The sequence below is a fragment of the Choloepus didactylus genome, chromosome 13, assembly GCF_015220235.1.
Source record: "Choloepus didactylus isolate mChoDid1 chromosome 13, mChoDid1.pri, whole genome shotgun sequence".
In the NCBI taxonomy this organism is placed as follows: Eukaryota; Metazoa; Chordata; class Mammalia; order Pilosa; family Megalonychidae; genus Choloepus; species Choloepus didactylus.
In genome coordinates this window covers 12937420-12954008 of record NC_051319.1, presented here as the reverse complement: position 1 = coordinate 12954008, position 16589 = coordinate 12937420, and the positions used below count along the sequence as shown (strand labels likewise).

Below are 16589 nucleotides of genomic sequence, written 5' to 3'. Positions count from 1 at the left end.
TAATCAGCAACCACAGAGCATACAATGTCCTTTGCACCAATGTCAGTCAATTTTCCAGATCTGATGACAAAAAGTTCGTATTATTATATGTAAAAGCAGTATACTATTCTCCAATAATTTAAAATGAAGACATTGTATAGAATCTGTATTTAGGATAGGATACATTATCTTTCCCATTGGGAAGAAAAGAAATTATCCTATTCATGATTAAAACCTACCTCCCTTCAGAGGAGTTGCAAAGGAGGAGAAGAAAGCAGCAGACAGAAGGACAGGTTTCTATTTGGGGATTTTGAGAAAATACCCTAGATTGACTTCCAAAAGTAAGTGACAAAAGTTAAGTTGTCAACAATATTTCTGAGTGAAGGAGGGGTTAAGGATGCCATTTTTTGCCTATTTAACAACTATCATGCACATTTCACAGTAAGCGCTCAAGAAGCTTACAGTCCACTGGAAGGATAAGACAAAGAAAAATACAAATAACAAGTTAATATAATAAATCATGTACTGGAAGATCCAAGGGCAGTGTTTAAAGAATTCAGAGGAAGTAGGGGAAGGAGAATATATGCAAAAGAATTAAATTAGTGCCTACCAACTACTCAACAAAGCACTTTATTAGGTAACTTGGTCTGCTTCCATCTATCAACTTTATGAATTAGTTTACTATACCCATGTAACAAATGAGAAAATTGAGATTTGGTTTCTGACTTGGAGTCTGAAACATTACAAAAAGGTGGCTCTGGAGCCAGGACTGAAAGGATGTATGCAATGAGAAGCAGAATTTTGTACAACCAGTGCTGAGGAAAGGGATGCCAGACAGGAGAAATGCTATGAGAAAAGGTACAGGGACAGTAAAGTATGGGATTTGTTCAAGGAACAATAAGTAGTAGAATGTGGCTGGAGCCTGAGATTTATGTAGATCAGAGGCTGACAAACTCCTGTTTCTGTAAATAAAGTTTCATTAGCACACAGCCATACCACCCATTCATTACATATTGACTACCTGGTCCCTTAAGAAAAAGTTGGCCAATCCCAAATGTAAATGATAAAAGCCTAGAAAGGTTATGTTGAAACCAGAGTTTGGAAAGCCTTGAATGCAGAGCTCAGAAACCACACATTAGGCCACAGAAAACCACTGATTGACTTCAAATAGAAGACAAAGAGTAAGGGTTGTGCTTTTAACAAGAGGAATCTGGTAGCATTATAAGAGGTGATCAAATCAAAGGGAAATGAATACAGGAGACCAGTTAGAAGCTACTACAAGGGTCCATTCAAAAGACTAAGGAGGACCTAAACTAGGACGATGGCAACAGTCAGATGGAAGAGAGGTTTTAGCAGGAGAATCAACAGCCTCTTAATGAGTTATAGGAGATAACAAGAGGAAAGGAGTCAATGATGACTGACAGAAGATGGCAAATACATTTCACCTTAAATGCCAATTTTAATCAAAAATAACAACTGCTTGCAGTACAAACTGCTGACTACAGACTTATTTGCAAACCTTGTTACTAGACAGACCACATGGGTCTGAAATTCAGCAAAGAGACTGAAACTGAGATAAAATTAGGAGTCCCCTTCACAGAGACAGAGATACAGATACAGAAAATAGATGAGACACAACAGATAAAGAAGAGAAAGGAGGTTCATGTTGTCTCCCTGACCTAAAGAGGTCCTTCAAACTGATGCTAGAGAGCTTTCTAAAGTAAAAAAAGAAAAATAAATAGAAAAAAAATAAAAAAATGTAGGTGACATCCTTCAGCTTGAAGTACTCTTTAATGGTCCTATAATACCTAAGAGACAAAAGCCACATTCCTTCAGATGGCATAAGAAGCCCTTTATTATCTATGTCCAACTCACCTTTTCAACTTCAACTTCCAGTGTTATTTTACACACACCCTAGATTCCAGTCACATGAAATTATTCACAATTCCCTATGTTACACACATTCCTCCTGCCTGTAAAACTACAAGTTATCCTTCAGGATGCTGCTCCATTATCATCTCTTTAAGCTTCCCAGTTTCCTCTGCTCTCAACAACCAAACCATGAGATGCTTCTTCATATGTGAGCCCAGGAGCACTCTGTATATACCTCTATTACAGCACTTTCACACAATAATTCTCTTTTTCTCTTCAGACTGTGCTTTCTGTGGGCAGAGATCTTGCCTTAGTCCTCTCTGTACTCTTAGCACATAGAACAATGCTTAAAGCACAACAGATGTCCAAAAAAGCCTTTTTTGAATGATGTAATATTATTTAACATTTTTACCTTCCAATTGTAGCAGGGTTTACAGCTGTAATGATAAAAAGTGATCCTGTCTGCAGTACTGGTGATCTAATAACAATTACTCTAATACACGGTGGCCAAATTTTTTCTTCATCTGCCAAAGAAAGAAGGGGTTAAATATTAATTCAAATGCTATGAAAGAAAAACAAAAAAACGTTTAGGGATAATTAGGAGCATCCATAAATCAAAAATATATTAATCAAAAAATCTTTATTCTGACTAAAATAAACTTAAATTCTGCTATGATATACACAATGAGTAAAGCTTAACAATGTTATAAATTTAAAGTGATTAACCTAATGGTATTCAACATATTCAGCATCTATCACAGCTATAAAATAATCTTCTACTTTTTAAGGTCTTAGAATTTGAAAATGTCCCAAACAATTTTCTATTATTTCCTGTTAGAAAAATTGAGTCCATCCTTTTAAAAAAGTGAGAGAAATTCCATTAAGAACAAAATAAGTTCTTATACTATAATATGAAATCCTGTGTTTCAAAAGTATGCCTTTATATCTTCAAGTATAAAACATTAGATGTAACATAATACTTACGTGGCTGAATTCGTGAACGATACTTTTTAATGGCATTCTAACATTATGGAGGAGCCTGCTCTAATCATGATGGTGAAGTGAGACATTCCAGGGCTCTGTTTCTAGCCCACAGAAGCTTTGAACAACAACACAACTGGAAAAAAACATCTTCCTCTAAGCTCCATAAAACTTTAAAGGATTGCAGTATCAGGGTGAGTGCTAAATCAAGATAAAGGCAACTTAAAACTGGCAGGATCCTCCTGATGCCCTGGCTGGCCTGTTCCCCATCCCCTCCATGGCAAAGAGGCAGCTCGCTCTCCCAGTACAGGTCTCTTGGTCCCAGTTCCATAGGGAACAGAGTCATCTTTGTGTGTGAACTAAAGTACATGTGTATCTGTGCCAATCTGTCTGGGGGCAGTCTGAAGAACTGAAAAGTAAGAAAGAGTAGGACACATGTCACAGGCTTGCCATCCCAGAACATGCCCTACACCTAGATGCAGCTTACAAAACTCTCCTACAGAATGCTGTAGTTGAAGAGTCAAATCATAGCTGTCCGAGGCAAAGGACTACCATCTGTGGGACATACAGTATGGCACCTGGGACCATGAAGAAACGCTCTTTCCTAAGGAAAAGAGGACACTTGTATGTGCAAACGGAGGAATTCCTAGGACCATGCAATAAGGCCAGGACAAGGACGCATATGCAGGAAAGACCACGGATCCCTAACTTTTGCCTTGGGCTGTTCTCTAAATTCATTAAATGGCCAAGCTCTGAAGGAGAGCACTCACCCAGATCAATCTGCAAAGATTAGAAAAGGTGTTTTCTTTTTTACCCTTTATTTTTGGTTTTTAGCTCCAGGCATTCAAGGAAATCTCTATCATAGTGTTAGCTGGATACAAGCTTAAGGAACAAACACCTCAAATGTCTAAATTCTAGCAATAAACATTAAAATATCAAAATATACAAACTGCAACAAAAGATTACAAAGCATACAAAGAAACAGGAAACAAAGGCCCAGGAAAAGAAGAGGATTTTCATTAGAACCACCAACAAGGAGGACTAGACCTGTGATATACCAAATACTTCAAAAATGGTCCTTAATACGTTCAGTCAGACAAAAACACAGAGAAAGAACTAAAAGATATTAGGAAATGATAGATGAACACAGAGTATCGATAAAGAGAAAGAAATCATGAAAAGGAACCAAATAGAGCTGAAGACCACAGAAACAAATTAAAAATTCCCTAGAAGGGTTCAACAGCATATTGGAGATGGCAGAAGAAAAAATCAGTGAACGTGAAGCTAAGGCAACTGAAATCATCCAGTCTGAGGAGGAGAAAGAGGAAAGAATGAAGAAAAGTGAACAGAGCCCGAGGAACCTATGGGATACTATGAAGCATACAAATATGCACCTTATGGGGAATATCAGAAGGAGAAGAAAGGGAAAGATATTATTCAAAGAAATAATGGCCGAAAACTTTCCAAATTTAACAGAAGACATCTGAATATACATATCTAAGATGTTCAACAAACTCCAAATAGGATAAACCCAAATAGACAAGCACCAATACATATTATAATCAAACTGTTGAATGGCAAAGATAAGAGAATTCTGAATACCGCAAGAGAGAAGCAATGCGTCACATTCAAGGGAACCTCAGTAAGATTAAGTGCCAATCTATCATCGGAAACCATGTAGGCAAGAATGCACTGGGATGATATATCTAAAGTCTTAAAAGAAAAAAACTGCCAACCAGGACTTCTATCTATATTCAGTAAAAATGTCTTTCAAAAATGAGGGAAACAGGTTAGTGTAAAATCCCAGTACATCCCAAAGTAATTTGGGCAGAGAATAAAAATATATTTGCAGAGCCCCCCCGAGGAACTGAGGAAAAATGCAAAAATGTTAGATTTTCCCACCTGGGTTGTTACTGATATTCTCACTAATACTAAGGACTAACAATTTAATAAGCCAAGCCCTCAATCTTGGGGCTTGCCCTTATGCAGCTTGTTACTGCAAAGGAGAGGCTCAGCCTACTTATAATGGCACCTAAGAGTCTCCCCCAGAGAACCTTTTTGTTGCTCAGATGTGACCCCTCTCTCTCTCTCTAAGCCCACTTGGCAGGTGAACTCACTGCCCCCCACTCCCCTACGTGGGACATGACTCCCAGGGGTGTAAATCTCCCTGGCAACATGGGACATGACTCCTAGGGATGAGCCTGGAGCTGGCATCGTGGGATTGAGAAAATCTTCTTGACCAAAAGGGGGAAGAGAAATGAAACAAAATAGTTTCAGTGGCTGAGAGATTTCAAATGGAGTCGAGAGGTCACTCTGGAGGGCATTCTTATGTGTTATATAGACATCCCTTTTTAGTTTGCAGTGTTTTGGAACAGCTAGAAGGAAATACCTGAAACTGCAGAAATGCATAAATATGTACCTTACATGGTGTGACTGTGTGATTGTGAAAACCTTGTGGCTCACACTCCCTTTACCCAGTGTATGGACAGATGAGTAGAAAAATGCAGACAAAAAACTAAACGAAAAAAGATAGGGATGGGGGGATAGAATGCTTTGAGTGTTCTTTTTAACTTTTATTTTTATTCTTATTTTTATCCTTTTTGGAGTATGGAAAAATATTCAAAAATTGGGGGGATGAATGCACAACTATATGATGGTGCTGTTAACACCTGACTGTAAACTGTGGATGACTGTATGGTATGTGAACATATCTCAATAAAACTCAATTTAAAATAAAATTGAAAAAAAATGATGGAAAGATTAAGATATTCCCAGATAAACAAAACCTGAAGGAATTCATCACCACCAGACCAGACCTTCAAGAAATGCCTAAGGAATTTCTGCTGGCCGAAAGGAAAGGACATTAGACAATAAATGGAAGCTGCATAAACAAATAAAGATCTCCAGTAAAGGTTAACAACTTTTGCATTTTTGGTTTGTAACTCCATTTTTTACTTCCTCAAGGATCTAAAATGCAAATGCATAAAAAGTAATGAAAAGTGCATCTCCTTCTCCCCCTGTCCACCCATTACAAAAGTGGAGGATAAATATCTAACCCACTAAAAGAAGCTTAATATATACTTTAGGATTAGAACACAGGTAGCTTTGTCTTGTGTTTTACAGAGGAGGCAATTCAATACAATGGAACTTTCTTAAGATTAAGTATTGCTCATTTATTTACAGTCTATTATCTATAAAAGAATATTTTTAATGTCATTAAAATAATCCATTGTAAACTATTCTAATTGAAGTTATTTTTTTGCAGCTATATTTATTAGTCACTAACGTTTTTAACTGCTTTGCTCTTTAACAACTATCAGATTGGGTTATTTATTTAAAATTAAATCATAATTATTTACTCACCACCTTCATCCTCAGTATCTTCTGCTATTACATTGTCTCCACTGGTAATGTCTTCATCATAACTGTCCTCGGTCTGAGAGTCTGTAATTTCACCTTCCTCTGGCTCACTATCAGTGTCTGTGATTTTTTCAACTTTAAATGAAGTTGAATTATAGATATTTTCATTATGAGGAGATTCTATAGCATTTCCAGTGAACTTTGGGGGACTATTTCTATAATGAATGTCTATCTTGGCTTTCTTTTTCACATTTGCAAAATCGCCCACATTGCAGCTTAGATGCTCAACAATGGATGTTTTCTGATCTTCTGAATTCAAATCCTGGAAAGGGGAGGATGGGTATGTAGGAACAAAGGCAAACAATCTTAAACATCACCATTTTATAACGTTTAATCCTAAATGTTATAATGAATTAGCAAAAAGGTTTAGAAAATAGAATGACAAATCACACGTGTGGTTTTAGAAAATGTTCACAAAATTCTATGACACTTCCCTCATAGAAAGCTGGTGTCTGTCTCCCCTCTCCTTAAACTTGGGACAACCCTAATGACTCACTTGGAAACAAAGAAAGCAAGAGAAATAACTGCATAATTTCTGAGGCTAGGTCAAGGAAATTCTTTTGCCCAGTTTTCCTGGGATGCTTACACTGGTGGAAGTCAGCCACTGAGTAAGAAGCAAGAATATTGCTGAACCAAGAAGAAACAAGAGATCATTTTCTAATTAGTGTTTCATAGCTGTAATAAACATACTACCAACACAGGATCAATGCTTGGGATGAGGAATGAATAGACTGCATGGTGTTCTAAAAATATATTTAACATGTTTTGAAGGGATATTAACATTTATAATACTAGAGTATTATTATTATAGTGCAATGGTATTTTACTAAATGACACCTGATGGAATGAGTCAATACACCCTAATAAAGTGAGCAATTAAGTTACCTGAACACCAGTGAAACCTAGAAAACCATCTTTTAGAGGCTAAGTGCTAAAATAAAATACTATGTGTGTTTGACATAACCAGATTAAGGTTGGTATGTAAACCTTTGCTTTTATATTTCATGACGTGGCCTTGCAATATTTTGCAGTATTCATATATTTTTGCTTTCAATGTCCTCAATTTAAAACCATACACACAAAAACAGGAATTTGTGTTCAAAAGCAAAGTAAGAAAACTCATTTAAATGCACATAGCTATCTTATCTGTTACATCAAGACACCTGCACATTCTGACATTTTAGCTTTCTGAAAATCTAGACTGAAAAAAGGGTAAAAGAATAATTCCTTTTTTATTCAGTAACTTTATTCAGTTTCATAAAGCTCATGGCCTCCTTAATCTCACAATATTCTGGGAAGGAGGAAACAATCATTATCTGTGTTTTATAGTAGGATGAAACCAAACAGTAAAGTTGGAATAAGTTCTGTGACTGGATTAAGTGGTAGCTAAGGTCTGTTGGATCTGGTAAATGATTTAAATAATGTCTTAGTTTTGTGATGTGAACTATTCCCCCTACATTTTTAAATGTCCTATAGAATAAAAGCATTGTAAATTTTTTTCAAAAAAAATCAAAAGTTTATGACTTCCAACTCATTTGCACAAAACAAATAGCCTTCTACGCTTACCATGATTATGACAACGAAAGCCAATTTCCAAAATATTAAAAACAAAAACAGTTAAACTTTTTCAGCTATGGATGGTCAATGATATTCATTTTAATCTTCTCTCAATCTGTATTTTCAAGGAGTATGTTTTCTTGATACAATATTCTCTCCCCTCTCCACCCTGCACTAAAAAGATACGTATCAGTGTACCAATTCCCTGACCATCATAGTATGGAAATTCAGTCTAAGCCCACCTCCACACAACTCAAAGGACAAGTCTAGTCATGTTTCTTTCAAACATTAAGGAAAAGAAAATGTTCGAGACAGAAGGGCCCTTACTGATTATGTAGTTAACCTAGGTTCCTTAATGCCCCAGGATTCAGAGGCAAAGCCTCAGGCATTCTCAGTGGAGAAGCAGCATGAGTAGCATTCTTCACTGCATACTCCACTACAACCTGCGGAGTACTTCTTTACGGCTTTATATATTTATATACTAGGATTCCAAGTAAGATTTCATCATCTATTTCTTAAAAGTCTGAAGACTCCCAATCTAGTCCAAACAGCTCATTCTACAGATAAGAAAATTGAGGTACAGAGAGGTAAACTGAATTACCAAAGTTACACAACTAGCTAGTGGCAGAATTACAAATGTAACTCAGGTCTCCTGACTTCAAGCCCAGAGTTCTCTGTACTAAAACAGAAAGTCTTCTTCCTTGAGAGAGGCTAGAGAAACAAATAATGGATAGAGAACAAAATTGTATAAATATACATGCTTTTAGAATCCAGCATTTACAAAAACAGAAAATCTAGCTGACTTGATATCCTTACTAGTTTTAGTATTAGTAAAACATCCCAACATCCCAATTCTTCTTTAGAAATTATTTCCTAAATAACATTTGGAAGAATGATATAATCAATTTGCAGACCTTCTTCACTCTGGTTCCCTAAATGTAGATGTTCTCTAGATTCCACCCTCAGGCTTCTCTTCTTTTTGCATTCAATATTCTCCCAAACATTTCATGACTCCCACAGTTTCAACGGGCACCTCATTGTAGATAATGCCCAGTTCTATACAAATATAGTAACCTTCTACCAAGATGCAGTCCATGAATTTCCCATGTTTCCTACAGGCATCTCAAACTCAAAACTGAAGTTATTATCAGTGTGCCCTCTTCTTTTCATTTCCTTTTTTGGTTAATGATATTACCATCCACTTACCATCAAATTAAAAATCCTATAGTTATCTTTGACACCCCCTTACCAACCACTATCAACTCTATCTACAATTTATCCCAAAATGTCCCTTTATTTATTCCCAATGCACTATCAACTCTATCTACAATTTATCCCAAAATGTCCCTTTATTTATTCCCAATGTCCTAACAGTCCCAGTCCAGGCCCTCATCTCATACTGCCTGGATCATGCAACAGCCTAGACCAATGCGGTCCAATAATACAATGCAAGTCATATTTGTAATTTTAAATTTTCTGTTAGTCACACTCATATGAAATAATTAGAAAAAGCAAATTCATAGTCAGACATTAGAATACAGATTACCAAGGGCCAGAGTGGGGATATGGAATGGGAAGTTAATGCTTAAATTGTACAGAATTTCTACTAGGGGTAATGAAAAAGTATAATGGATGGTGGTGATGGTAGCACATTTTCAATGTAATAAGCAGCACTAAATTATATATTTGAATGCTGTTTAAAAGGAGAAATTTGGTATCTGAATATATCTCAATGAAATTGCATTAAAAAAAGAAATTTGTATATATGTCACTAGAATAAAATTTTTTAAAAAATCTTTAAAAAGCAAAAATCTATAGGATTGTAAAGCACAGTGAACCCTATTGTAAACCATGGACTATAGTTAAAAATACAATTATAATAATTCTTTTTCATCAATTGAAACAAATGTATCACACTAATACAAGGAGTTACTAATAGTGGGGGTATATAAGAACTCTATTTTCTGCATGATTTTTCTGTAAACCTATAAATTCTCTAATAAAAAAATACATATTAAAAAAAGTAAAAAGACACAGGAGAAATTAATTTTAACTAATCCAGTATATATATTGTCATTTTAATAAAATCATTTAATTACATTACAAAAGATCATTTTAATATTTCAATAAAATATCATTTTGATTCTATTATATAACTAGCATAAAACTGAGATATTTTACATTCTTTTTTTGAAAAGTCTTGAAAATCCAGTGTGTATTTTATATTACAGCACATCTCAACTTAGACTCACCGCTTTTCAAGGGCTCAGTAGCACACATTAGGGTAGTGGCTACCTTATTGGACAGTATAGGTCTAAGAATACATCTATCTTAAATTTACTTTTTGAATGTTTAACCATTTTCCAAGTCAACACGCACAAAACACTGAATTGACTTTATTACAACTTTACCTATTTGACTTACTTTAATGATCTAAATGTACCCACTGTAGCAGAATTGTATTTTGCAAAAATTTAGTACTTTAGAGTTGGCTTGATAATACACAACAGTTCAAACTACAGATGAATCAGTTACATCTTTTTATGCTAAAATTCCAACTTACCTGGCATAAGACTTTTATCATTAATTTATTATACATGTGTATTTGGCATGTCTTAAGATCAACGAACAAAGCTATTACTTTTACCTTAAAAGAAACAGGAGGTTATTTTCTTCTTTTCCCTTTGGTTTATAACATACCGTGAAATTTATTTCTCCCTTAGAGCAACATGATGAAGTAAACCAACATGACTTCTGTTATTTTATGAAATACGAAAGTATCTTAAACACATACTTTTAATAGTGGCATAAATTCAGACTGGAGACTGGCTAAACATTCACACTTTAACAAACCATATAAGCTTCCAGTAATACAAATGCACCAAGGACAAGAACAAGAGCAAGGAGCTGAAAATCTATAAGGCACTTTACAGGCCACAGCGAATAACAGCAAAATATTTCTGTATCTATACATTCCAATCTTGTATAATTTATTACTGCAATTCCTTACTGGACAACATATGCAGGGGGAAAAAATGGGTAAAATACCCAAAGGTGCTACTTTTTAAAACCTATTTGCTGGTCTAGAATGTTAAATAAGCTCTCATTAAAAGAGAAAAGACGATTGTGGGAAGATGGCAGAGTAGGAAGGTCCAGGAATCAGTCCCTCTACCAGAACAACTCTGAAACAGGCAGGAACTGTCTAAATTAACTATTTTAAAACTCCAGAATCTAGTAGAACACTGTATAGCATTCAAGGAATAACAGGAGGAAGAGGCTGGTAAATTACCAAAAATACCAGTAAAACGCTTTCCCCGCACAGTGGTTCTCAGTGCCAAACCTCCACACACAGCAGGCAGCAGATGCCAGAAAGGAAGATAAATCCAGTTCTCCAAGATCTGGGGAGGACATGGGCCTATTATGGCTTTTGATTAGCTACTTCAGACAGCTGGGGGCCTGGATCTGAGGGCAGCCACTGTTCCAACCTGCCCCTGACAAGGCGATGAAGGTGACTTAAAATGCTATCTTTCCTCATGGCCATGGAGGAAGCTGAAGGGCTGCATGTGCTGGGCATGTGGTGAGTCAAAACAACTTTGAGGAGCCATGGAATAAGCTCCTGGTGCCCTTCCTGACCCTTCCTCATCCTTTCCTCAGGGCAGTTTGGAGCCTGCCTGCACTCCCTTTATGGGTACCTGACTTGTTCCAGTAGGGAAAGAAAAACGTGGGAAACTCCTCTCTGGAAATGCTCCCCATTCCAGAATCTGTGCTCCAGGCAAAAGCAGCTTGAGACAAGGAAAGGAGTATGTGGCAGACAGCCATAGAAAAGAGCAGAACACCTGGGAGGAATATTCAAACTCCCCAAAACAGGGGAACTCCTAAAGTCAACAGCAAACACAAACCTAGGACAAGACACATGCCCAGAAAAGAAAGGGAGGGCCCAGCATATCACATTTGCCTTGGGATGACTTCCTAACAGGAGCACTGAACTGGGACTGACAGCATAAAGCCAACGCAAACCCAACTTGCAAAGATGGTGAAAGGTTTTTGTGCATAGGTTTGCTTGGTTTGGGTAGCTCTTGACAGTCAAGAAAATCTGTCATATCATCAGCTAGTTACAAACTAAAGAAACAGACATCTGAAGGAATAAATACCAGAGTTAACCTTTTAAAACATTGTAACGAACACTGTACAACAAAAGATTACAAGACAAACAACTGGGAAATGATGGCCCAGCCAAAGGAAGAGGATAAAAATCCAGAAAACATCAAGGCAGAAGACCAAACTGTGAACCTAATGGACAAAGACTTTCAAAAAAAAGATCCTCAATATGCTGAAATAAAGGAAAATAAAGAAAAAGGACTAAAATCTATCAGAAAATCAGTCAATATGCTCAAGGAGATGAAAGAAAATAGAGAAAGTACTAAAAGACAATAGGAAAACAATGAATAAACAATATTAGAATATCAATAAAGGAACAGAAATTTTAAGAAGGAACTAGAACTACTGGAGTTGAAGACCACAATAACTGAAATGAAAAATGCTCAGGAGAGTTTCAACAGCAGATTGGGACTGTCAGAAGAAAGAATCAGTGAATTTGAAGAAAAGACAATTCAAATGAGTCAGGCAGAGGAGCAGAAATAAAAATGAATTCTAAAAAGGGAAAACAGCCAGAGACCTCTGGGATATCATCAAGCATACCAATATACACATTAATGGAGTCGCAGAGAGAAAGAAAGAGAAAAAGGGACAGAAGGACTATTTAAAGAAATGACAGAACTTTCTTTTGCATGAACACTGAAGATGGAGTGTGCTCCCCTTCTTTCACAATTGGTGCCCCGTGTGAGGATCACCAATCCTGACCACAACGTTTGAAAGCTGCGCAAGTACCAGGACTGGGAAGTCCAGATGAAAGTGCCTGCCATATAGAAACACCAAACGCATCTGAGTTAAGCCCAGTGGAAACCTGGAGCCCACCGTCCTGCTTCCCAGAAGACCAATGATGCTGTAACAACTGTACAAAGAAGATACCTCCCAAAGCTGACTCTGGTGCGGATGGACCAGCCTAAGAAGATGTGGCACCCATTCCCGAATCCCCCATGATATCCCTATGTATAAGTTTTATGTCACTATACCAAATTGTAATCATAATAAAAAGGGGGGAGATGTGGAGACATGGAAGTTCCCCTGGCTCGATAGATTATACATAGGGTCCATTTCCCAAAATCTGGAAGCCTGAAGGTGGGCTCTAGAATGGGAAAAGGCCAAAACCTTGCATGTCGGAAAGCGGACTGCAATTTAGATAAGGGAATAGTCTCTGAGCTCTTGCTGGGCTCTTTCCTTGCTCCTGTCTCCTGCCTCCTGCCCCTGATGTTTCCTGTCTAGCCCCCAAAGAAATTGTCCCTTAAGACTAAAGATATGTAAATACACCTCATGGCTTTAGAAAAAATGTACCCTCCCTGAAATGCCTGAGAGCAGTCACGTAGAAGACTACCTTGTATGCTATAAAGACCTGTAGAAATGAGTAGAATAAAACTTTCTTTTGCATGGACACTGAAGAAAAAAAAAAAAATAAAATAAATAAAAAAAAAAAATAAAGAAATGACAGAAAACTTCCAAAACTTAGCAAAAGACATGAATATGCACATCTGAGAAGCCCAGGGAACACCAAATAGGATAAACATGAAAAAAATACACCCATCACATACTGATAAAACTGTTGAATGCAAAGGACAAGTAGAGATTTCTGAAAGTAAAAGAACAGCAACATTGTGTGTACAGGGTGTCCCAAATAGATTAAGTGCTGATTTCTCCTCAGAAACTATGGAGGCAAGAAGGCAGTGGATTGAAATACTTCAAGTGCTGAAAGAAAAAACTGCCAATCAAGAATTTTATATTCAGCAAGACTTTCTTTCAAAAAATGAGAGCAAGATAAAGTCATCCCCAGATAAACTAAAGAGCTGAGGGAGTTCACCACCACCACCAGACCAGCTCTATGAGAAATGCTAAAGGGAGTTCTTCAGACTGAAAGGAAAGGACACAAGACAATGGTTCAAAACAGCATAAAAAAATAAATGCCAGCAGTAAAGGTAACCATTTGGGTAATTATAAATGGCTGCATTATTGTGTGTATAATTCCACTGCTTACTTCCTAAAGGTGCTAAAATGCAGATACATAAAAAATAATGATGAATCCATGGTTTTAGACATACAATGTACAAAGATTTAATTTGTACCAGGTATAAAAAAAGGTGGGGGACAGAAAGATACAGTGTGTGTGGTATGCTACTTCAGTCAAGTTGGTATCAAATCAAATACGATTAAAATGTATTTAGGATGCTAAATTTTAACCCTATGGTAACCACAAGAATATATGAAAAATGTATCCAGGTAGAAATGAGAAGGGATTCAATATGGTACAATACAAAAATATCAAATAAATGTGAAAGCAGGCATTAAAGGAAGAATTGTGGGGGAAAAAATCAGTAAAATTTACAAAGACTAAATAACAAAATGGTAGAATAAAATCTTGCATTCTCAGTAAGTGACTTTAAATGTAAATGGATTAAATTCTCCAGTCAAAAGGCAGAGAATGGGAGCAATGGATTTTTTTTTTAATGTGTGCTAATATAACAGGCAAAAAGCAGCTTATTACAGCTAAGGAAGTTGAACCTTTAAATTTCTTTATAAACTGCAGATTGCTTATTGTGAATTATGCACTGACGTTGAATTATCAATTAAGGGTCTTAACGTTCTTCTTCCAAATTATTCAACACAATAATATCTTATCTGCCCTAAAACTAACTCCTTCAAATTTTAAGTAATGTCTTCTAGTTCCAATGACTGAGAATTTGTGAAATAGTCCATACTTGCCCAATGTGAATATTCCTTGATTGATATATTCTGAAATCTTAATATTTTAATGGATATGTTTGAAATACAAATTTACCAAATGATTTTCTGTTTCATCAAAAATTTTGGCTTAATTATCATGCTACTACCATGAATAAAGATATGAAAACATTACCTTTTCTTCATTTGTTGTAGAAGAATCTGGATCCTTTCTTTTCTTCTTCAATTTTTTATCTTTACTTTGTTTCGTGCTAGAAGTCTGATAAGATTGCAAATCTACTCGGGAATGAAACTGGTATCGACCACTTTCCACATCACAGTAGTAATAAATTCCAGTGGAAGGATCATAATATAGTTGATTTTCCTTTCAAAGTCAAGAAAACAATAAGTTCTATTCATGCAAAATTAAACAAAAAAAGCATAACAAAAATGCCAAATATATTCAGAGTAAATGTTTCTTGTAAGAACTATATTTTCTTGAAGATAATGAAGATAACAGAATAAAGAATGCTTGTAACCTTCCAAAATATTTTACTACTCTATATGTGCTTTAATTTTCCTAATGTGAAAAATGAATAAATCCAATATTAAACTGAGTCATATAAAATTCCCAATATTTGATCATTTTTTACTTACACAAAGAGCAATTTCAGATGTTCAAGTCAATATATTAACAAAAAATGATAAATAGAAACCTTTTTGAAGGCACAAAACCTAACATATGCATCAGTAAAAAGATAACCATTTAAAATTAATACCAGATTCATTATCCTTAATGATTACATGATAACTGTTTGGCAGTATAAACCTCAAAACCCTCCTCTCAATGTCATATAACAAACATAGGCCTTTTAACATATATTACTACAAGTCACTCAAGAAACATTTGAAAATAAAGTTAAGCTCATAAATATCACATAACATTCCATATAAAAAAATCAATAAACAACCCTCCACTAATTAATTCTACAGTAAAGTAACTAAACAAGATAAATTTTAAGTAAAACAACCATGCAAAAATGAATTTTGGTAATTATGGATTAAAAACTAGAAAGATAAAATTATGTAATCACCTACATGTATTAGATACTTGGCAGTACTCCATAACCAAGATTTAATTGAATATTCTATTTTTTATTTACATCATAAATCCATGCAGACCAGACCTGGAAACATCTTATGATGTACTGAGACTGAACAACTACAACTTCCTGAAAAAGAATAATTTAATTTTCTAACTGTTAATACTATTGTTGTCAATTACCTTTAACCATGCATTTGGCAGATTTCTTACAAAAATATTCAGAATTCTCACTAGTTTTATTTAATAAACTGAATGGAAGCTTTCTATCTTTAGAAACTTTTTTCTATCTTTCAAACTTTTAAAATTTGTTATATCTGTCAGTACAAAATAGAGACATTTTCACAAATACAGACATTTTTTATTTAATTAAAATAAAGCGAAATATAGCATAATAAAAATGGAAAAAAAAAAAACACACACACACACACACACACACACACACACACAAAACACCCTAGGTCACTGAGATATATAACCTGCAGAATGTAACCAACCATTTTCAGACTAGATGTCGGGGGAAAGATACAAAAAGAAGGTAGAAAGACAAAGATTAATTGTCATGTACTTGGAAATTCTGTATTTTTGTAGAAACCAAGTAAGTAATAGTTATCCCCTTTGATGATAAGAGTTTAAACATTTACTTTCTGAGTATAGTATTCTGAACTAGCAAACTTCTGAGAGAAAACCCTTCTTTCGCAAAGGATCTACCAAAGTCTATCAAGTGTAGACTGAGAAGCTAATGAAATTCCTTGCCTTGAATACGGTATTTAGTATCATCATCATATTCCCTAATTAGTTAACAAGAGCTCCAGTAACTAGGATGGTGAACATTCGCTGCATTTTTGTG

General features: G+C 35.5%; 1 protein-coding gene across 1 annotated transcript in view; it reads right to left on the bottom strand.

The window, feature by feature from the left end:
* The window catches only part of AGGF1 (angiogenic factor with G-patch and FHA domains 1), a 44501-nt gene that overhangs the window by 14400 nt on the left and 13512 nt on the right, over positions 1-16589 (bottom strand). Inside the window, exons 5-7 of the mRNA XM_037802285.1 lie at positions 14834-15022; positions 6196-6514; positions 2264-2375 (exon numbers count right to left, since the gene is read on the bottom strand). Coding sequence (XP_037658213.1) covers positions 2264-2375; positions 6196-6514; positions 14834-15022 — 620 coding nt within the window. The remainder of the gene's footprint in view (positions 1-2263; positions 2376-6195; positions 6515-14833; positions 15023-16589) is intronic.